The sequence below is a fragment of the Lytechinus variegatus genome, chromosome 8 (assembly GCF_018143015.1).
Source record: "Lytechinus variegatus isolate NC3 chromosome 8, Lvar_3.0, whole genome shotgun sequence".
Classification (NCBI taxonomy): Eukaryota; Metazoa; Echinodermata; class Echinoidea; order Temnopleuroida; family Toxopneustidae; genus Lytechinus; species Lytechinus variegatus.
The window spans coordinates 10,026,403-10,051,703 of NC_054747.1; the positions used below are offsets into that span (position 1 = coordinate 10,026,403).

General features: G+C 35.5%; 1 protein-coding gene across 4 annotated transcripts in view; it reads left to right on the plus strand.

Annotated features, from left to right (window-relative positions):
* LOC121419953 (limbic system-associated membrane protein-like) overlaps positions 1-25,301 on the plus strand; it is a 58,617-nt gene that overhangs the window by 13,747 nt on the left and 19,569 nt on the right. For 2 of the 4 annotated variants that reach the window (XM_041614449.1, XM_041614450.1), the window contains 3 exons: positions 10,343-10,483; positions 11,998-12,183; positions 17,262-17,462. In XM_041614449.1, coding sequence (XP_041470383.1) covers positions 10,343-10,483; positions 11,998-12,183; positions 17,262-17,462 — 528 coding nt within the window. Of the gene's footprint in view, positions 1-3,753; positions 4,202-8,506; positions 8,531-10,342; positions 10,484-11,997; positions 12,184-17,261; positions 17,463-25,301 lie in introns of those variants that run through there. The other 2 variants (XM_041614448.1, XM_041614451.1) reach the window with 2 other exon arrangements.

A 25,301-nucleotide genomic window follows, 5' to 3' on the forward strand; every position in this document is an offset into this window, starting at 1 on the left:
AGGCTGCTTTTTGAGGCCGTCACATGAAATACCCAAAATTCATTATTTTTCCACCATTTTGAGTTGGATTTTTTTTTAATTACTATCATCTTTCTATGTATTGCGTGTGTAAAGTTTGTGGTCGTCGCACTGTTACGCAGACTTGGGGACCTTACCATACTTTATTGGGATTGACATGAAATATTTGTTCGACCTGGAGCCGGCTTTGCCGGTCTGACATAATTTTTTTTATAATAATGAATTTGTAACTACCCAGCTTAAAACTTCTAATATACTGTAGAAATGGGTATTAGTTAATCAAATCTAAAACATTCTATTCTTAGATTACGATTGCCATATATAAAATAAAAAATAAAAATGTACATATTGCGTTTAAGGAAGAAGGCGTATACCCTAAAAGCTGAGGCTTGTGGCGGGATACGCCTGTTCATCATGAACATTCCCATTTTTATTGTTATTAATATCATCATCATTATTTGTAGCATTATTTTGTCGTTTTGTCATCATGATCATCTTTAATTATATTTCCAAAAATGCAGGTGGAGTTTTATTTTCCAAGTTGGCTTAATAACAAATTACAGTAGGATTTTACAGAGCGATGTTGCCTTTCATGAAGAATCTGTAATGGGTGATTCGGCAACGCACATACACAAAGATCTGTGTGTAAACATATCCTTATATACACACAGCCTTAGTAGGGTCCCACCTATAGACTTGCACGTTGTGAAGTGGTTTCATTGTCCCACATACTTGATGCAAATTAGCAAATGAAACATAATCTAAGACCCATTCCGTTCCACCAGCCGGGCGTCTATAATTAATTTCACGCTCTTTTGATAATTGGTTCTACGTGTGAAGTTCATTTTAAGTTAACTTGGGATATAAATATTCATTTTTTTTATAGTTTATTGAAGCAAATCATTAGTGTTCCGGTATTTCTTCCTGGATATGTCCCGTTGTAAAGGCTCACACATGAAACAGGCAACACACAATCGCCACACAAAAACTGAAAGACAAAGAAACACACATTTTGTTATACGAAAGTAGACTATCATACAATATTTACAACAACGAACCGTTCTCAATGGAAACTGTACTGCGATATGGCATAAGACTTTACTATGTGGGCTTTTGATATATGACTTTGACCGATTCTCTATGGTAGAGATGTCCAGTATCCGACAATCAGTCGGATCTCTTATTCGACATAGGAGTTATATCGATCCTCATATTAATTTCAAATTTTCGGCACCCCAAAATCACACAAAAATGTAGTCATATAATAATTTACATTCGGGTCGATTTACAAGTCGTAGAAATAGGTCACGATAATATTGTGTCTCCGTGCACAGATCTTCGCTGAAAATGTTTCTGGAAACATTTCCCTACAATATTCCAAACTGCGGGACGGTTAAATGACCAATGAATATATTAACGTCGAGTGATGTGCCCTTAGAAGATGGCTCAAAAGGCTTTCTAGTGATACTGAGAGGTTTGAAACACTTCGCTGTACTAAGGTGGAAAACCATAAGCATTATCGTTAAGAGTGAATAATCTCTTAAAAGGAAAGGCTGTAATGTGCATCTATTTTATTCATTTTTTTGCAGTTGCTGCACTTCTTATGTGTTATATCTTTCATCACCAATAATTTGTGTCTCATCAGGCGTAGAGTAATTAGTACTGTCACATTTCCGTGAATTTGACAATGATGGTTATGATGGGACAATGCGTTCATAATACACGGAAAATTACATTAATAAAAGTGGGAGTTGTACATGTAGTTAACTCAGTGATAATATGTGGATTATCATTGCAAAGGAGAAGGTCAAAATCACATGGTAAGTAGGCTACAAGTAAAGAAATAGATCGAAAAGACAAATTAACAGTTGAATAAGAATGATTAGTTAGTCAGTTCTTCATATTTCATGGATTTGGGCATTTATGACATTAGAACTACAGTCACTACGAAACTGAATCTAAATCGACCAAAGATAACCCTCTGCCATTAAAAATAATGTATCCTTTAATCAATAAGGGTTTGTTTCTTTAGTGTGACATTAGCATTTGCCCGTAGAAGCGGTGGATTTTCACTTTTTTTTACAATGCAGATGAACGTTACAAGTTATCAAAAGTTTGTGATCTTACAAAAATCAAAAGCATAAATGAATGAAAAAAACACATCAATACATGGAGAGTATAGTTGCAAAAGGGGTTAGGTCCACTTTCGACAATTCCGAGAAAAAACATTTTTTTTTCACTTATTGCAATATTCTTATGAAAAACTAAATTGTCATGATGTACTACTCGATCATGTGAACAAATAATTGGGTATAAAAGAAATCTACCTGTCTTCATTTTTATATACATTTTTTTTTAATTTTCATCGTGGACCTAACCCCTTCTGCAAGTAAACTGAAATGAATCCAATCTCTTTTTATTAATAAAAAATGATTATTCTTTGCCACTTTCATTGACGTTTTCATTTGAATTTAATTTTTCTTTAGTATCATCAAAGTGACCAAAAATCTACAGGTTAGAGACAGAAAACAAAATTTTTGAAAATTGGACCCAACCCCTTTAGGCAAATGAGTTCTTCAGAAGAGTTTAGTTGCAAAAGGGGTTAGGTCCACTCAAAGGAAAGTCAGCAGTCTCACCAATAAAACCGATTCGAAACCGACCGATGCTAATGCCATCGGAAATACCGCAATCCCTTTGGTCGGACCTGAATCGGTTCGTATGTGTGACTGTGGCAGCAAGGTCTGAATTTCAGCTTAATTCAAAAACATCATGGAACAATTTAAGACCAATCAAGGTTGAATCCATCTACCCTCTGTGCGTTCCCCAAGGAACCTTCATACCTCCTTCAACAGTGACCTTCAATGGGGCTAGTGGAAGTGTCAAACAATTTATAAGTCATTAGACTGCTTAGAGGTTCAAGGGCAGAAGGCCCATAGGGGTTTGGTATCAACTGAAAGGAAAAAAGAAAGAGGGAAGCCGTGGAAAGAGATGCGTATTTATTTTACATGACGCACTGCGGCAGAGGCGCACAAACCATTGTCAGCGATATGCAACGTTGTTTTATCCCATGTTCATACCTTTGGCAAAATATTTGTAGGAAAATATTCATGCGTTAATTGTAACCTATTTTGTCGTGAATGTGTGCGAATACGGAGAAAAGGGGCCAAAAAAGCCGTTTGGGAGGTATGTCCTTAATACGAAAAGTGAATTCCACTGATAATCAAATAGCCTACGTCTTTTTCCCTGGGTTGGGGAGGCAAACTTTGTATTAACGGGTTTGGCATTCATATCTTGAAAAGGAATGCCTTGGTGCACACTTTACATGCAGTTTCGCCGTTTTTTATATTCAAAGATATCGTTTTTTTTTTTTGCATTCTTATGTTGAAAAAAGTGTTTTGGTGCACACATTACATGCATTTTCATGATTGTTATCACAATATTTAAAGAGGTTTTCGATTCTGTAGGGGGGGGGGGGGGTGACTACCTGAATCCTGAACCTTCTTAATGCAATGATGTATACAGAATTTCGGAAACAAGAGCTTTCGTCGTCAATTATTTAAACTATCATAATCACAATTATTCATTAATTACCTGATTGATACCCAGACAGTGCTTTAACATGTCTTATAAATTCATTGGTTTGATGGGTTTTAATTTTTTTAAAGTTTGGACAGTAGCCTAAACGTGCATTTTTTTAACCTCAATTACGATAAAAAAAAAACGCAGACTGTATGATTTATTGGCCCGTATTATGAAGTCAGGTTTTACTTAGACCATGATCTAACTCTGTGCTAAAATTGTCCAGAGCCAACAATTTCAATTTTTTTTCCTACGTTGTATGTTTCTTATAATTACTGTTCTCTATGCTAAACTCCTGAATGGTGAAGAAGTCTTTTCCTATCCTTTACAAACGGTTAAGAATGATTTGAGAGAAAAATGAGCCGATGCATTGAAATTCTACTGTTAGATATTTATGCCACAATTGGCCATTCATGGCTAAACCACAACTTTAAACCAGAGTGTGAATAAAACCCGACTTCAGAATACGGGCCATAGTGTTTTGTTACATTTCATTTTATTTTACATGTTGAATATTAAGCCTTTAGTACAGCAATTCAACGCAATATGTATCGAGAATTTAATCTCAGCGCCTGGTACCTAGGAATCACCTCGAAACCACATTGTGAGTAGAAATTTTATTAAAATACCATATCCTTTTCAGCTGCAGACCACTCTTTCTTCTTCTAAAACACGTGTGGGATATAATTTTGTGTTCTCATTATTTGGAAAGAGACCTTTACGAGAATTTTGAAAATGTTATGAAATATCATGTAATAGACTGACTCGGTGACTCGCGCCCATGTTTTAATGAAGGTCCCTGGGAACGATTATTTTAAGGTGGGGTGCTGATGTAAATTTGAAAATAAAAAAAAAAAAAAAAAAAGAAAAAGGGTTTCACTACAAAATGAAGGTCATCTTGGTTACATTTTGCCATTTTCACACATCTTCCAGAACAGCTGGGGGTGCTGCCTATGGAAGATAATACACACAGCACCCCCGCTTCATGTAATAGACTGACTCGGTGACTCGTGCCCATATTTTATTGCAGGGCCCTGGGAACGATTTTCTTTCAAAGTGGGGGTGCTGATGTAATTTCGAGCAACAAAAAAAAAACAAACACATTTTTTTCAAATTACATGGGGTGCTGCCTATGGAGAATAATGTTTTAATAATGTCAAATGCAATAAAAATGCAAACCAAGGTGAAAAAAGGTGAAAGACCCTTCAACAGTATAAGACCATTATCACAATTCTTCCTAGCGTGCACTTTTTTTATTCCTTCACTGCTTATTATTAGTAGTAACAACGCTTCATATTCTCTTATTTTTGAGGAAGCATTTTTCTTGAATGAAAATCTATCTCTTCTTTTAAAGAATAAGCTTTTCGAAACACTTTCACTTCTATTTTCGTGCCAATGCTTGAACGCTTCCATCTTATAAATTCTTGTAGGATTACCGTTCTTGAACTTCCAGTAAAACTGCAAAATTAAACCCAACTTGCGGTGTACTGCTAATACGTAGTATATTCCTTTCGAATTCAACCTTAACATGCTTAAAGTCATCTTACGGCCTATATCACAGGAATGACCTTTAATGAGAATGCATGCATATCGGTATTCACAATATCATAAGATATGACCGAACAATTTCTTGAGAGATGCAGTTCTTCTCCTGAAGTTTTGATTGAGTGTAAAAAAAGTGTCCCTCTTTTGTAAAATCGGGATATATTTAAAAAAAGATTCAAATTTCAAATGCATTTCTTATGAATTCAAATCTGCTTATCACTAGCCTATGGGAACCGAGATAAATATTTAAATATCCTTCTCTATTGGCGGATTAATACTGATTTTTTTGAAACATGAAGATACTTTCAGGTAAGCTTCCGAATTTTATTTTCGCGAGTGCTTTAATCTCTGCGCACGTTGAGTTCGATTATGATAAAAATTCGATTTTTTTTCGTCCTACAGACAAGTCCGGGATACCAATTGGCACCATATGATTCACATGGCAGTACAATAAATTTCTCATCAAATTAAATAATTATGATTGCATGGAAAAGTATCAGAGGAATTATGGTGTTTCGCGATGAGAATTAATCACACCATTCTCAGTTTTATTCATTAAATTTCAACAAAGGCAGTTTCAAAACTATTTTCAGTTTAATTTAAGACATGCTTTCTCAGGTTTTGTTTCACGTTTTCAACCCTGCTCAGATAAATTTTCCCATAACATGTAAGATATTTTGGTATTATTTCATTTCTACAAAATATATGTAGGACTTCTTGAAACAAAGACTTACCTTTAAGGGCGACTTTATGAATACAACAATTCAATATGAAGAATTCATGAAGTAATACTAGCAAAGAGTGTCGACTTTTCAGTCTCCTTCAGATTCACCCCTACAATGTCCTTGTTAAGATGTTTTCCATTGTCTAAAAATACGATTAACTTAATAACGCTTGAAATGTCATAATATGAAATTTACTTCTATCAGAGAATGATGATTATACTTGCTTATAAAGCGCTTATCAACTAATCTATATGATATCTCTAAGACCTCTACAAAAGAACCTATGCATTCACGTCATCCAACCCCCTTCTTAGAGGCTGATTCATTTGCCTTCCATGCGTTAGTGATCTGAAGCTGGCGTATCTCAGACAACTACGCGTATTCGTATGTCCTCTGAGGGAGGGCGCTTTAATATCATGACGTCATATGCATAATGTATATACAGCTGAAGTAGATCAGCTGTTCGGCCCTCCTGTGTTTCAAGGGGAAATAAAACATCGTCACATTAGAATTAAGAATAGATCCTCATAACTCCTTGCTAACATCTGTATTCCTTTATCCATTAATGATTTCATATCTACTTGAGATGACCTTAATCACATTACAAATAATATGTTACAGTCACCGTGAATACCGTCAGCTCAAGACCAAAACTACTCTGTATGAGTCAAGTAGTGTTATCATAATTTTGTTCATATGTACTATTATAGGTATCATACTATCCTCTAATCTTTCCAACATGCATACCTCAATTATTTGCACCAAAGTGAAATGATAGTCTGCTTCCAGGCTTTTCAGTTTTTTTTCTAATAACGTAAACCTAAATCATTTTAACTTTTACTCAAATTTCGCAATACATTTTAAAATGTTTGATGGAAAATGAGGATGAGACTGATGTCACCTCTCCACTTGGTTTTTTTTGTATCTTATTATATGAAATTAGATTTATTCCAACATTTTCCTCTTAGAACTAAAAAATTGAATTAAACACTTATGTAATGGATCATATATTCATTGGTGCAACCTAATTTATCATAAAGGGGACATCTCATTTACACATGAATGAAACAATCAAACAATCATGATTTCATTTAATAACACAAGAAAAGGGAAAGTGGGAATGTGACATCATCAACCTATCTAATGAATATTTCATGTCGATGTGCATATTAATGTTTTCACAATATATTATTAAACTTACAAATTTAATAACTTCGTTATTTGTTATATTTTGATGAAATTTTCAGCATTTTGATTCGTGATTTTTTTGTAATCTCATTTGTTAGAATATAAATATTTACAGCACGGTGTGCCCTATTACGATACACATTATATGAAACATTAACTAAGCATCTGCCTTTAATATTCAGTTTAGCTTTATGACTCAATATCTGTTTAAATTAGGCTACCTAACTTTGGAAAAATAGTCTTTTACAGGTCATAAAAATGTTTTATCTCGATTAGGAAATATGTATATTCACGAAGAAATTATGTGATAGATATATAAGCTAAGTAATATAAAACATACTCCTGAATAGATGCAGATCTACTCACCTTATTCTAAAACAAAATACTACATGTTTTTAATTCTAACAATCACAAGATGATATTGTTAGTATTTGTGAATTAATATCGACACTGTTCCAGTATAAGTAATACACATTTGTATCTCCTTAAAATTGCATAACTTTTAAGGCTCCACACCTTTGTTAAGTAATACACAAAAAACACGATTCATTTATATTTTCCCTTAAGAATACTTTCATTCTTCATATCATTATTCAAAATAAAGCTTCATATCTACTTTAGATTTAGGATAAACACTTTCTCGGAAACATTTGATATGAAAACAAAATCCCCATGTGGTATTTACAAGACTTATTCTGACTGGTAGAAGAATTATAACAAATCAGACGCGGATCCAAGACCCCCCCCCCCCCCGAAACCCCTAAATTCCTTCATATGGCAATGATGACTTTTTTTTGCTTGTCATTTTTTTAATACACATACAAGAATAAATGAATGATAATTCGTTAGGTGCATGGTGTTATGTGCTTGCCAATGGGGCCCGTACTGTCGTAACTTTGTCATTATGGCAGATGCCATTGTAACGGGGCTCATCAGCCAATCAGAATCAAAGTTACCATGGCAGTTGCCATGATAATGGCATAGTTACAACAGTTGCAAGTTCTTCATGAAACGGGCCCCTTGGTTTATTATGTTTTCAACACTTGTTTGATTGAAAAAAAAAACTCTTCGGATCGGAAACCTTATGCCACATGATTATCTATTCTTCGGTCTTATTTGTCTTGTACAATCCTCATCTGTCTGTTTTGTCATGTTAATACATGACTTTCTTGGTCTTATTGTATCGTCTTCTAAAATTTAGCCAGATCGTTTATATTTCACACGATGTTGCATGTTGTTTAACATTATCTTACGTTGCTTCTAGCTTGGAGATTGAAGCGCATTTGCATGAGGCTTTTTATATGTTTCGTTGGTTTGTGCGTTCTATAATATAAATCATGACCATTCCATCACATTTATTTGCTTAATTCCCCAAAGAATGTTTTATTTGCATTGATTCTATCACCATTCTTCTGCTCCATTGCTCATTGTTTGTTCCAACCACCTTCCAGCCCCCATATTTAGACGAGTATCGGGTAAGATGGAAACACATTAAATGCCCATAAAATTCTGACTACTCGTTCAACTTTAACCATGGTCAAGGCCAGGGCTGAAATTACAGGAAGCCAGAAGTGTCCAAAATCTGATTAAAATTCTAAATGCTTTTGAGAGTTAACTTTGCTCTTTTCCCATGTTTGAATGGTGGAGAAGATATATTGTACCTATCATTTTCCCGATTTTCAAAGAACTTGGAGACGATTTGAGTAACAAAATTAATTGAAAATCATACATCGATGGGTCAAACATTGTTTAAGATTTTGAGTGAAATCACCGATTCGAAGGGCGTACGCTGACTTAAGAATGGGAAGGTGCACCTCCTGATGAGGTGTAACTAAAGTGGCATGGGGGCGGTGCACATCTTGGGGCGGTGGAAGTACAGTTTGGAATATCAGCGGTTGGAAGCAAGAAGAAGGGGTCCAAATTTCGTTTTGCTTGCCAGTGTCTGAACTTTTCTGCCTCAGCGGAGGTTCACCCCCCCACCTACGCCCTTGGATTGAGACCACGGTTGAGGTTAAACCGGAGTTTAGAATATGGGCAGTTTAATAGATATTTTAATTCAATCATTTAGAGTTGAGCGTGGGTGTGAACTCTCAGGTTTTATACTTGAAGTGAACTGACATGCACGAACGAATGGAATGTCGAGATTATGGTAAAGCATGGCCACTCGAGTGAATGTATTTGACGTCTTATCATTACCCTTGCAAATGTGAATTGGCCTAGAATAAAGGGTTTCTTGAAACCTTTGCGGCCAAAAACTACTCGTCATGTTAAAAGATATTTCACTACGATAGTACTACGTCAATATATTTACCACTTCCCAAAGGGAAGGAGACGTAGCCCCATAATCAGCCAATTCACAATTTTCTTTAAATTCTGTTGTTTATGTAATGATATGATCTCATTAAAGATATGATTTAACCGAATGTTAATACTTGCCATCTAATTCATTACCATGCATTTAGCATTATGGTATTTGCTTCACTCCTTTTATTTTTTTCACGATAATTTATTTTCAAAACTTTATTTTTGATTTAGCATGTGCTTGTTACTTTAAAGGTTTATGGGCATGTGATTTGCTATTTTTGCTGTTACGAAAATACATTTTAGATGTTTTATTGAAATTGTGATGAATAATGTAGAACAGTTAGATATGACTAAATTAACAAGTTGCTTAATTGTAAGCTGAAGCCCCTCAGAAGACACGGTCATGCAAGCCATTAAGATTTTTTTAAGTCTGGAAAAATATTTTGAATTGAATAAAAAAATAATTAATGTGAACAGATTTATAAGTTTTCCTAAAATCACTTGCGCTGAAAGGCTTCATTTGAATAAATATCCACCCATTTATCATGAATAACATTGTAAAATATGTTTAAGAATGTCACAAATTGCGAAAGAATTACTCTTGCAATAAATGAAGTTCCTTCGCCAGTAAGGTTCTAGGAATTCTCCACGAAGATCAACGATATATTTCTTCCTAAATAAAGATTTACAATCCCTTAATTTGAAATTTGCTATAAGAATAATAATACAAAATTTAGATTAGGCCTAGAGCTGAGCTCGCAATAATTACTTCCATACCAAATGCAAATCCTTTTGGAGAATACGCCATTTAAAATGCCAATAATGTTAAACGCCAAAGGTTATTTATATCGAATGTTGGAAGTTGAAGAAAGGATCCCTTACTAAGTAGAAATCATGCTTTATGCAGTGTTCGCTGTTTATATGATTAATGGTATTTTTTTAATTGAAGCAATTTTTCCTGTCGTACTTATTTTTCATTAAAGCTCCTGGAATGCCCTATTTCATCACACACAACGTGCAAGTTATGATTCGAGTCAACGAAGGCGGTAATGCTCATTTCAAATGCCGAGTTGCTGATCTAGGGGACTATCCTGTTGTCTGGTATAAGAACAACAAAGGAATAAGTAAGTTTTACTCTTATAGTGAACTCCGCACACCACCCACTTGTTTTCAATCTAGACCTTATGTAATGACGTCATCGGGCCGCCATCTTAGAGGCTGATGATGTGCAGCTTGCGCATGTTTGGCAACTCCGTTTAGCGTATCGTTGTTCTTATTGCAGCGTCGTCAAGAAAGACATAAGTTGCTCATGGTACCCCACGTGTTTTGCAAATATTTGTTCTTTTACATCCGACTTGATATTTGTTGTAGTGTAATTCTTCTCTATTTCAATTAAATCACTTCGTATCAATATTTTAAATCCTAATTGGAATCTTCTATACATGCATTATTCAGTATTATGCAATAATAATAAAAACATAACAACAATAATAATGATAAAGTAGTAGTAGTGGTAGTGGTGGTAGTGGAAGTACTAGTAATACTACTTCTACTACTACTACTACTAATGATGATAATAGATAATTGTGCCGCAAACTGCCAATAAAACATGTGAAAGATAAAATATATTTGAGGGTATTCAAATTGAAATAGTATACGAAATTACATCTTTCCGACAGACATAATTGGCATCATTTTGTCTAGAAGAAACCACTGGGACTCTGTACTCGATTAATCGAATTCTATTCGCATGCAATATCTTGGGAAAGATGTATTAATGGCAGAAATGCGTGCTTGTTCATGGAATTACAGTTGGTCATGAATACGGCTTCATAGGAAATTCAGCAGTCCCGCGGGTTGGTGGGTCGGTGAGCCTCGACAACTATGTCTTGATCTGTATAATGAAATCGAGAATAAGGGTCTCATCTAATAAAAGGTTAAAGATAAATAACAGTTGTGGTAACAGTCTAAAAATGAGCATGCACATAATCCAATGAAATTGCCACCAAAGTGTTTGTATGTTTGAATGAAAAAAAAATATGTGCCAATTAGTTCTGATAGAAAATGCGTAATTGCTGAGAAATTACAAAATAAGCACGGATTTCCATCACACGTCGGGTATTCTTCGAAGCAATATTAATAAATGTGTCTCACATATGCAGCTTTTCTGAGTTAGTGATCATCAGAGTTATCAATTTCGAGCCTAGATTTTATGAATTAACAAAGATAAGTTTGCATTAATGTACAGATCTAGAGTTGTGATAATATTTTGACAACTAAGCTTGATTTAAAAGACTTTCTCATGATATAATTGCTGCAACTGTTTTTTTACTTTTAAATAAAATGTTAATTGGACTCCAGATCGTCCAAACTATTACATTATTTTCAATGACATGCAAACGGTCGGTTTGGAATAGGTTTAGGTGGTGTGACAGTAGTAGTGAGTTATGATCTATATTATAGAAAAAAGGGCCTCTGTCCAATAGAGAAAAAACACTTTGTGAAATGTAGTTTCTATGTGACATTGAGTTTGGCTTCCCAAAGGTCCAAATTACAAACAGCAATGCATGTACATGTGATACAAAATTAGCACATTGTATTAGTACTGCTCAAAATTCCTTTCACCAATGATTTTTAGGAAGTCTCATCGCCTTTGGACCATCGATAGTGGATCAATCGCGACACTATATCAAAGATGGCGACTTTTTCAATTCGACCTTTGACCTTCGACTGAGAAAAGTTAGAAGGTCGGACGAGGACATCTACGCGTGCTCTATTCAGACGACCCCGCCCACAGAGCTGAATTTTACTCTACTTGTGTCATGTAAGTGAATACTATCTTTTACATCATTATAATCATGCAAGTCTTAAATTTATTCAATACTAATTAAATTCCCCTGTTTTCTTTCCATTCAAGTATTTATTCATTTATTTATTAATCAATTAATTGATTAATTAATTAATTCATTCATTCATTCATGTTCACAATGTACAATGTAAAAGTAAACACAGGAAATAATGAACATACAAAGGTGTTGCAACAATTTAATATAGATCAGATACAAATTTAAGGATTGGCATTTTGAGAAAAAGCAGTATTAAAAAGAATAAGGAGAAGGAAAAGAGGGTGTCCAATTAAAATCAATGTTTGTACCATTAGTTAAAATCATCTCTTACTTGAATTGATCCCTTGTGGAAGGTTTACTCAATAATATGCATTTCTGTTATTTGGTTGAATATTGCATTATCATTTGAATGGATAAACGCTTTATAGATGTGAGAAAAAAGGAGAAGAAAATGTCATCATTGTTCTGTACCCCTATCCTAACCCTTACCTCATTCTCCCAGGCTACATCTCATTTTTTGTGGATGAATTCAATTTAGATTCAATAGATGTATAGAAAGAATCTATAGGTGATGTCCCTTCCGTAAAATCCAGAGCTATCTGTCCTGTTCTCTTCCTGTGTGGTACATCTTCACTATAGAGATGTGTTTCGTTGAGGTGAATTTTAATAGAGTTCGCCTTAACTGCTCACTGGGGACCAATCTGACGCCACGGTGTGCTGAAAATGGTCCATCACTGTCTAAGAACTGTGAAGCAGATTAACGCCAAAAAGTGCTACACCCTTCGCGTCGCCTGCATGCTAAATACGCTCTTTGCCAATGCAATCAAACGTCTTCTCAAGCCCGATAGGTACGGGCAGGAGCAGCTGTAACATAATAGGGACTTAACTCAACGGATTAAAGAACACAGCAGTTGAAAATGCTTGTCAAATGTCAATGGATAGTCTGTTGGGAGGTATTTGTCGAAAGTTGGCGAACCGAAACAATAGTTTTGCCCTACGTTTCGGAGATTACGAAAAATGCAATGCCCGGATGTGACGAACGCGCCGTTTGGGTTCCACACCAATTTTCGACAAAAGCTTCTTGGCTGTTCATTGTCATGAATGGCATCCGGCAATACATTTACCTGTTTACCTGTGTTCTTTAATCCGTCGCTCGTCGTGAAAGCGAAGACCCCCTAAGGTTTGAACTTCGGGCTCATGCTTCACATTTATTTTCCAAAGTCAATGGAAATTCTCAATCTAAGAACATGCATTCGATCCACTGGCGGATTCAGGGGGGGGGGGCACATCTGGTCGGTGTGCCCCCCCTTGAGAGCCATGATAATAATAATGAAACAAAATTTTGTAAATATGCCGTTCTTACACAAGTTCCCCCCCCCCACTTGAAAGTTACAGCATATCATTTGAATGGGAATATGTCTTCCATACACATGTGAGGATCTTTTAGTTTTATTTTTTGGTCAAATTTTCCTCGGTAAAATCCCCCATGGAAAGTCCTGGATCTGCCCCTGGCTTATTCAACCCTTTTGGTAAGGGAAGTAATGTGAGGAATAATCAGAGTTTCAATGTCAACGTAAATCTGGTTTGATGGTCAATAAAAGCTGAAGTATCCTTCTGTGATAAAGCAGGGAAATGGCGCCATTTTTATCATAATTATCAGGACCATGTGTATCGATATGTATGGGGAAAACGGTTATCATAATGAATTTTATGTGGCTTCTTGAACCAATTATTTGATCTCCGAAAGCGCTCGTTTGTCCTCAAATTTCGATTTATAGCGATATTAAAATTATAGTCCGTATAGCCAAACCTGTATCCATTGTGAAATGTTTTATCTCATGACTTACTTCTTATCATGATTCAACAAATTCGTTGGCGAATGACGCGACCCAAAGTATGTTCGTAATTAATCTTGTTCTAGGCCCTGGGAGTCAATCATCTCAAAGAGGCAAGTGTTTGAGCCTAATGTCGTTTTAAGCCCTGAAGTATTGATATCGTTATGATGGAAATTCACCCATTTGTACCTCAGAGGTTGCCCACCATTATTAACTCACCGTTATTATCAATAATAAATCATTTTTAAAGGGAATTTTTATATAGTGAATCAAATGATCCATACAACACCCTGTTTCACAAGCGGAACCGTGTTTGATAGTTCTGTAAGGAACTGAATATGTGCACAATTAAAGAATGTACCATGTAGATGAATTAACTCATAACCGAATTGTGGACATGGGAAATGAAAGCAAGTAGCTAGATCGTCTATTGATTAGAAACACGACGCGCTTTTAAGAATAATTTCAGAGGAATACTTGTTTTAAAATAAGTAGTATCCTGTCAGTCTCTCCACCGGTATGCATGGAAAGTCAACTTGATATTTTATATTTTGTTGGTATTAATAGTTGATATAATTATTTCCGCTGAAGGTCACATACAGGTAAAAAAGATGTCAGGGAAATACAGGATGAAATGCTAGCTTTGGGTCATAAAGGGTTCTGTGTTGGGGAAACCGTATAAGTACATAGAAATTTTTAATTTGACCGAGGTCATATTTAGATTTTTGCTTGAGGTTATTTGTGTCATGATCAGAGAGATTTTGAAAAATTAATTAACGAGATCAACAAACGATGACTCAAGTATGAATCACAACATGAATGATATTTACAAGAAATTTATGCAATAGATATTTCGCCATCAATTACTTTAAGAGATTATTCTACTTCATATGCGAAGAATGACTTGATAGAATATTGAACCGCACACACGCGCACCCTCACCCGAACACACACACAAACACACCCATACATATCAGTATATATCAAATATCAATGACCGTACATTGAGTATACCATACAATATATGCATATGGGTGCTCAGTGGCGTGAAATTTACACGTGTTAATTTCCTGTCGGTTGCATTATAATTGTACCTCTTTTTTTTATCTTTCAACTCGTACAAAACATTGCGTGCCGTTCCTCTGGATACGGGGTATTGTTTACGATCATCGGTGCTCAGATTAAAACTAACGTGGCGTACCATAGTTAAATAGGCTTTCCATAACTACTTAGCAGGGGTCTCAAGGTGAATTAACAAAGAGAAATTATTTATTAAAGATTGGCTTTTCTAATTGTGGAGACACAATGGTCTTCAATAGATGGATACAAGTGTTGATGAGATTGGATATGATAATACAAGTTTCATCATTATTCATCCAAACATTAATCCTGGAAGAAAGTAGGCCATGTCAAAAGTTGAACTTAACTCATCATAATTTCTGAATATCGATACGAGTATTGTGTTGCAGATAAGAATTTACATTAATTCTTAGAATATTTTGATTTGATTTGATTTTATTTTATTTATTTCTGCATTCAAGATAATATATGCAACATAACAATAAGGTGGTACAATTCAGTTTCACAAAGTAATAAAGCAATAGTCATAATAAAGCAATGAAAAATAAATATCGACTAGAAGCAATATTCAATCGAAAAAAAATCGAAAAAAAAAAAAAAAAAATTGCTAAATTTAATTGCACTCTGGTTTAAGTTGCACTGGATCAATACCATAAATACTCTAGGGGCTTAGAGGATGGGGCATTTAATTGTTTCATTAGAATATAACCTGTAAGCTATTGAACAAATATTTCCATGAATATTAGTCGGTTTGAAAACGTTTTTGTCGGTGTAACTGTGTGATTGAATGCGTCATAATCAACCATGGTCTAGTAACACAAAGGCTTGCGATTGATCGTACGCTTGATTTCCAGGATTGGTTGTACAGTGTAGTCAATGAAATCAATTTCATTGTAAAGATATTCTTCTACGATAACTACTAAGCTTTGTGTTACAGGCCCCTGCTTCTTTTAACCTTTGAAAGAACGATTCTGATTGGTTCCCAGTCAGTATACCGGGCAAAATGCGCATGTAACGATGTTCATGATAGGCCATTTCATATAGCGATTAATCGCTAACCTTTGTGTCACGGGGCCCAGATTGCTTTAACCTTCGACATCTTATAGACTTCCTTATGAATTCACGTCACAGATATGGCATGGGTTGGTGCAGTCATTCCCCCAACCGGTTTCAAGTATCCATCGCCATGCCTCAGTCTCACAGGCGAAACCGACTTCCGACCGATCGGATCTATTACATTATTTCCAATGGCTTCCCATCGGTCGGTTAGGAGTCGGTTTCGCGTGTGTGACTGTAGCAACCGGATCGGTTCGAGGTGTTGACATCACGTCATGTACTTCGCCCTGCATCAAGGGAGTGCGCATGATTTACCAACCACGTGCTTCCTTAATGATACATTATCCGAAGCGCTTCCATCAAAGGAAGAAACAATGAATATGAGAAGGGGACATTGCGCTGGGGGATATTTTATACCATCTCCCAGATTGATCATAGTGTTCTTGTTGACGAAACCGATATCTAGAACAAGGCCCACAAAATATATTGCCAGTAGCAATTCTAATCATATGCCCATACGCCTAATGACTATTTTGTTCATGTTGATGTTGTTGGTTTGTTTGGTTTCTTTGTCAATACTGTTTGATCTATTTGAAAGAGCATGTATTAATGACAATTACTGCCTTTGTTTCATTTATATGAAATAGTTATATTATCCATTCGCCCAGTAGACATGCAGCACAGCCCCTGCAATATCATGTTTTGAGCATCTGTACCATGTTGAATTTGTGCGAGCATGAATATTTTCCAAGGGAGACCAGAACGTAAGGTCAAAGAATTCATAAAAGCGAGAGAGGCGAATCAATCGAGATGATTTCGAAGGTGTTTTGGAATTTTGAAATTGAAATTGTAGCGGTCCGAAACTCCCTTTGGCAAGAGTATTACCAAAATTCAAAGAAAGAGTGTGTTGATAAAAACAAATACAATCCTGCCTCAATCCTCGTCTCCAGCTGAGCACTAAAAAGTGACCTTGCAATAGGCTAAAAGGGAAATTATAAACAATTATTCATTAACTAGTTTACAATGTATCTAAACAAATCTATGTAATGTTTAAGCAATAACGCCTCTATCGTCCTTTCCTACAGATCCGGCATCGGTTAGAAGGATCCTTCCCAGCGAGGCGCCCTACTGGAGTCCCGCCGAACCCAACCGGGTCTACTTTAACGAATCATCGAACGGGACACTCACGTGCCTCGTCGATGGATCCCCGGCCCCCATTGTGACGTGGTGGAAAAAGGATAGGCCTAGCCGGATGACCAAGGCCAATCACCTGATTATTGCGGCCAGTGAGTATGATCATGACAATTGTCAGTCCCTCCAACCCTTCTTCTCCATCTCTCTTTCTCTATCTCTTCATCTATTTATCTATCTATCTATCTATCTATCTATCTACAATGTATCTATCTCAATGATTTTCCATTTCCAACAATTATTTACAGCAAGTTTTGATGCATATCTTGATACTTAATCAATAAAACAAGGGATCTTTGTAATGAAGATAACCATATTATCTATTTATCTATCTTTCTGTTTATCTATCTACCTACCTACAGGTACATATCTATCTATCTATCTATTTACCTATCTATCTATCTATCTACCTATTTACCTACCTATCTATCTATATATCTATATATCTATCCATCTATTTCACTTATTTTCCATTTCTAACAATAATTTACAGTAAGTTTTGTTACATATATCTTAATACATAATCAACAAAACAAGGAATATTTATAATGAACCATATTATCTATCTATCTATCTATTAACTCATCAACAAAGGAACACTGAAATTCACATAATATGATTCGTACAAGATCTAGGCTAATCATTTTGATGATCTTTGGAGGTTGTCATGGTGATACACATAACCCTGAGGAACTGGTTAGTCCTAAAAAAGGACGGATGGAAGGTGAAGTGGCGAAAATAAAACTGAGGATCGAAGAAAACTTAGGTCTAAATGCAGATATGTATAGAACTTTTCATAAAAAAGGGTGAAGATCAGAAGCGAATAGCAGATGAATTAACAAAAGTTGAATGGTTTGACATCGTTGAGTACATAATCAGTTGATAGGGGTACATTTTGTTGAGATAAGTTAAGTGGTCCTCGCAACAACGAGTGGACGAGTATGAGATGCGATGAGGAATATTCACTTTCCGGTGCAAGTTGGCTGTCCCTCATCAAGAACTATCCGGTTCACGAGAATAAACTAAGATTTGAATTTTGACCTTTAAGCATGTTTTATTAAAGCCACCACCCGGAATTCATGACTTGCAGTTCGAACCACGGAATGCTGTTCTCGAAACTGAAGATGCAGGCATTGCCATGCCCAGTAAACGTTTACTGAGGTTGATTAGTAAGGGCGTGGAAGGGGTCATGTGGGTGGGAATGGCAAAAGCTCTCAAGCTCTCTCCTGTGTGGAGGAATCATGATCACTTTGTTCTCATTCATATAATATTCAGCATCCCCCTGCCCCCCCTACCTTGATAAACCGAGGGTTGCTCCACAGTACAGAAATAATTCTTCATTTGACGATTTTCAGGCACAAATGGACACATCCTCGTTAAATATTGAGCAAGGATAATGATCAATCACTGATGATATTCATAATGCATGTTCCTCCGCAGAGGTAATGTGCAACCTTTAGGTCAGTTTTGACAGAGTGACCATATAGGAGAGGTTTATGATGATAAATGCGTGGTCAGCCTTGCTTGTCGGCTCGAGACTTAATCATTCAGCTTTTCGTCATTATTTATTTAGGGTCTTCTTCTTATTTCGACACAATGTTTATGGTCACGAAAAGGCCCAATTTGAGTCTTGAGTAGATATGAATAGATTACACGAGGCTCACTGTCTTGTTCAGGGCCCCGTTGCGTGGAAGGTAATACTATGGTAACTTCACCATCTAATGGTGACTACCATGGTAATAACGCTCAACAACCAATTAAAAACAAGGATTCTGTGAAAGTTTTCATCACATGGCAAAGTTACCATTATGATAACTTTTATGAAAAGGGGTCCAGGATTGGTCAAATTTTTAAAACACAAATTAAAGCGGAAAAGTATGGATCACTTACAAATAGAAAAAAATATATTTTCATATGTATATCCGATATGTGTGTGCCCGTCCGTTTGTAGATTGATGTATTTATGAAATGAAAGTCACAGTTCCACATAAATAATGATGTATATTCTTCTAAATCTGATTTCTTCAATCAATATACCACAAAAATGTGATATCAGAACAAAAATTCTGAATACTTTCTTTCGCATGAAACGTGTAAAAAAAAGGTTTATACTGCAGACCATTGATTTTGCTTCTTTGGGTGATAATGAGGTCTAGTAAAAAAAAATCGAAACATATTCTCAACAATAAAGAAAAAAAAGGGCAATAAGACATTCTTGCTAAAAATTTCAGCTCACTAGAAGAATTAAGCTTTAGATTAATATTCGCTTTGATTTGTCGACTTTGTTCAGCTTGGAAACAAAGTATTTAAGCTGTGTGAGTCATCCATTTCCATCTTACTCAAAAACATATTTCTTCATGATCACAACAATTAACGAAGATGATTACATTTTGGGGGAATCTTTTTGAGTAGCAATATAAAGTGATCTTTTCTGTAATGCATGCCGAACTATCATCGTTATGTATTGAATTATATTATAATAATTTCGTCCATAAATGTGTTTTTTATGATCCTTGACAAGCGCAATTTTCGTCTTTAGAAATACATCACTAGTCAGGAGGCGGTTTACGTGTTTTTATCAAATACATAATGCCTTTTAAACTCTAAATTGATCATGCATTATTGATTAAAGTATGAAAGTAATTGTAAGCACTTCATCGTTAAGCTTTAAAAATTATACGACATTAAATAAGTTCTGGAAAAAAAACATTGTTAAGCTTTGAGCATTTATTTTTACTAACTGCGGTGAAATATCATCTCGTCAAAATATTAAAAATATTATGTAGTAATTTTAGTGCATACATATACTGCAAATGTATATTTTAACATATCGATTTACTAGTTTAACTTTCCTATGTTATTTATGTTAATTGGGGGTCAAAGATTAAAACAATATTTTAAATGTTGTGTATAATTGCTTGCTCAAGAATTACTTAAGGGCATACAGTGTGTCATGGACAGACCCTTTTTTCCATATGTATTTTTTTTAATTCAGGAATATCGATCAACTAATTTTTATTACCATCCCTGTGAAAGAAAATCATTATTTTATCAAGATTTATTATTAGTTGGCTTTTCTAATTCGTTCAGTTTTTATCCTTAATTGCATCATATTTTGTTTCTATTGACTTGAAGAAAGATTCAATATGTTGGAGATTGTTAGTCATAATGATGATGCTGTCATGGTCTATCTCATATTTGTTTGGCGACCTTTTTTCACTGGTGTGAAGTGGGTGGCATTTGATGAATAGCTCGATGTGCACTAAATGGTCCTTTTACACGTATAACGTGGGCTGTATCTAATGTGTATCATGGCGTGTGATAAAGAAGACATTTGTACCAGTGTGAAGTGGGTGGTATTTAATAACCAGCTTAGGGCGCACTAGAAAGGACCCTTTTACACGTGCGAAGTGGGTTGGGTAAAGTAGCGTGTGATAGAGAGGACGTTTTTCACGTGTCAATTGGATGGCCTATAATGACTCGCTCGGTGCGCGCAGAAGAAAGGCGATGTTAAATCCATGGTAATAGATGGCGTTTCAGAAACGAGTTGAATAATAGATTTTGTGGCTTAAATGATGAGCGACTCTGATGACAGATTTGCATATTGCAAGACGAGGAGGAGGAGGAGGAAAACAGGTTCAAGGGAAGATATTAAAGTTAGAGACTAGTTTGGGATCGCCTGTGATCAATTCCAGTGAGATATCAACATTAAAATGCTTTCAGTTACAATTAAACGATTACGATTTAACTGTGGGACGTAGGTAGCGATGGTTACGATGGTGGTAATGACGATTGTAAATGTGATGATGATAGTCATAGAAATAATATTATTGTAGTAACTATGGAAGACACGATAGATATATAGGGCAGCAGTAAAAGTAGTAGTAGTAGTAAAAGTAGTAGTAGTAGTAGAAGTAGAAGTAGTAGTAGCAGCAGCAGTAAAAATAGTAGTAGTAGTAGTAATGTAGCAGTAGCAGCAATAGTAGTAAAAGTAAAAGCAGCAGTTAATATAGTAGTGGTGGTAGTAGTAGTAGTAGTAGTAGTGGTAGAAGTAGTAGTAGTATAGTAGTAGTAGTAGTAGTAGTAGTAGCAGCAATAGTAGTAAAAGTAAAAGCAGCAGTTAATATAGTAGTGGTGGTAGTAGTAGTAGTAGTAGTAGTAGTGGTAGTAGTAGTAGTAGTATAGTAGTAGTAGTAGTAGTAGTAGTAGTAGTAGTAGAAGTAGCAGCAATAGTAGTAAAAGTAAAAGCAGCAGTTAATATAGTTGTGGTGGTAGTAATAGTATCACAAAAGTCATTTACTTATTGTTTTCTTCGCGTTTTCATCACTTTGGATATGCGTATTTACATACATATTTTATGGTTCTGGGAATTCTTAAATACATTCATATTTGGCCCCCAGTGTACTGTCAAAGATAAACAGGTCTGGGTACCAGGAGTGCTGTAGTAGTAATATATTCATATTCCCGTATGAAATATATATTACATTATTCATCCTCTTGCACTTCAACCAGGTTAGCGGTTCTGGGGCCCGTCTTACAAGGAGTTGCGATTGGTCCGATCATCCACAACTATGGAAAGCCAGTAAAACTCTTACGTAGCCTTAGTGCAAGCAGTAGCCACAATCATAGGTTTGGGTTTCCTGATATCATTTCGAATTCAAGAGGCCTCCTTGTCTTAACTGAATAATTTTAATTAGGGAAAGGCACATTAAATAATAAACGTGTACGAAAGCAATTTTCATTGAATATAATCATTAGGTGATTTGGAAAATGGCCGTGTCCATGATGATAAATGTTACCTTCGACTGTTGAAATTGTCACGTTCATAAGTCTTGATTCCATGTTTGCTGACAAGCAATTATCATCCTGTTCCTCGGCCAAGTAGCATGGCCCGGTTTATCAAGCCTAATCTATGGTGTTCTAACATGCACAAAGATTTTTGTTTTTCATTTCAGTATTAGCGTATTTAAAGTGATTGGTTAACATTGGTTTGACTTTTAAAAAATCTGAGCTAGAAGGTCACACTTGTCTCCTGTGTCTGTGATATGTTACAAAAATGAAGTCCAGGAAAATCGCGTTCGAAAATAATTAATTAGTGCTTCAAAAATTGAAATTTAAGTGACCGGGAACAACATATTAATTTCATCAAAATACACTTATGTGTACTATTTAGGCGTCTATTAGACGCCTATTTACAAAATCTGGGTTTGCCTTGTAGTTTTAGCTTTTCATTCTCAATAATGGTTGTTTTCAGGGTTTATTAGTTCTAATCATGCACTTGTACACATGCTTAATCTTGGTTTCAGAATTTTTTTAATCGGCTGCTCACAAAGTTAAACAATACCTTTAAAGCCTTCACGCTCATTAATCTTAATACCATTTTTGCTGACAAGCAATTATCATCATCTTGTTCCTCAGTTGGGTAGCATGATCCAGTCTATCAAGCCTAATCTATGGTTTTCTAACGAAAGTTTTTTTTTGTTCATTTCAGTATGAGCGTCTTTATCTGATCCATTGTATATTAGAATACATAACGTTTCTTAAAGTTGTGTGTAAGCTATAAGAGTCATTATCATAAGCCTTATACATGGGATTCTAATATATAATAATATTAATTATGATGATTTATATTGTGCAATTTGAATATATGTATATAATCAACTGCGCATTACAGTACTTAAAAGGTAAAGTAGTTAACAAGATAGGTATACAAAAGAACGATTAAGTTATAATTGCGGGAAAAGGAAAGCCTACTGTCTCTTCAAATACAACAGGAAGAAATTTATTTATTGTAACTCTCTTGAAAAGGGAGGTTTTTAGTTTATTTTGAACAAGGTAAGAGATATGTATATTTTTTCCCCTTTTTACTGTTGAGTGTAAGGCCGATCATCATACACCTGATCAAAAAAATCATAATCAAATTTTCAAGTTAATTATATGGATGATTACCATAAGCCTAATTCGTAGTGCTCTTAGTTGCATATATGTTTTTTGAGGTTGAGTTTAAAGGTGATTATTACAATCCCGTCCACGGCTTTCATAATGAGACATAATGTTTTTTAAGTTCAGTATAAGGGTGATTATCCCAAGGCTGACATATGATGTTCCTAGAAGCATAATGGTTTTTAAAGTTGACTATAAGGGTGATTATCCCAAGGCTGACATATGGTGTTCTAAGATACTTTTATGGTTTGGGGTTGAGTTAAAGGGGGATTTCATAATTTTATCCACGGTTTTCTTAGATGCATAGTGGTTTTTAAAGTTGAGTGTAAGGGTAATTATCCCACGGTTGACATTCTGATGTACTTAGATGCATAATGGTTTTAAGTTTAATTAAAGGGTGATCATCATAATCCTAATCAATGATATTGTAATATAGACAGGTTTAACAAGTCTTGTATTTTAGAGTGCAGGCAAATCACACGAAAATAAGAAAGAAACCAAACAAAAAAATACAGAAAAAAGCATTATCATGGATGTATAATGGAAGCAGCTTTGAAATGCTATCTTTATCATCATGATCTTATAAATGAACAATCTACGAATCATTGGTGATGATTAACTATTCCGCTTCATGCTGCCATTTTCTTTTACCAAGAATAACAGATTACAGTGTTTGTAATGGGTTACAAACCACTTGTTAAATCGTAAAACCTATACGGGGAACTTATGAATAACTTATGTATGCCTGTAGTTTTTGTCTAGTGGCCGCGTCCCAGGGTTCTACCACATGGTATGGTAAGGAGTTCGATTTCATTTTTTTGGAAATACCTTGATTCTGACTCTTTGCTTTCATATAAGCTCAAGATCATTTGATCGAATCCCATTCCCCCATCCCCCTTGACCAGACGTGAACTACACTTTGTCACTTTAAGATGTCTTTGGATACCCGGTAGAATATTGTCAGTATGGCGTATGAGCTTTAGATCTTATGTTAGAATGGTCCACATGGAATGGAGAAAGTGCCTACCTTTTGTGGGATTGTAGATAACAATAGAGTTATCTACTCAGTGTTTATACACTGTTAGAAAATTCGTCCTTAAAATAAAAGAAGTTCCTGCAGCAGAGTCTCGAGAACACCTGTAATCTTACCAAATTGCGTAATCTTACAGGAAATTGGTATTGGGTGTATGGAACCTTACAAATTTCCTTTAATAAAACACCCTTTTCAAACAGACCTGATCTGTTAATTGCAGAAAAATTCCTGTTTTATGAATTTACAGAATGATTCTGTGATTGCTCTTTGCAAAATAGTCTTTCTTTTATCTGTAAAATCAGGGTATTTTTAACAGTGTAGGTTTCTATGACATTTGCTCCGGCGACAGTTGCTCCGCTCTAAATTCCACACACTCATAGAACGACCAAATTAAACGCTAGATTTAACACTATACCCTAAACTAAACCTAACTTAAAATCATATTGCAACCCTTTCATCTTAGACGAAATAAAACCTGTAACAATTGTCGCAAGAGCAAAGGTCGTGTGACCGCTTATGGTCGTTGCAACCCATCTTCACGATGTATTAAGAGCTCTTCAAAAGTGGAATAACCATGCAGGAAAAGAGCAAAGTGTGGTCACAATGGGTTCACATATTGGGCAGTGTGGAAATGCTCAAATTCAACAATGAGAAGCTATATACACCCTGTGGACACCCCGACAGTATGACTGTTCACACAGTGTTCACATGGCCGACTATGTGAATATGTGATTCACACTGTTGATATGATTAAAATTAAACAGTGTGAAAGTGATGTCACAATGTGTTCCACACTGTGAGCACACTGTGGGGGCGCTGTGTTCTTGCCAGAAGGGATTTCTACCTTCTAGTATTACTACAATTGCCATGTTTTTTGGTATGTGAATGCTTTAAAGGCCACAATTTGTGACCTACCACCCCAAACCCCCAATATGTCGCCGGGTAAGGGGATCTTGTT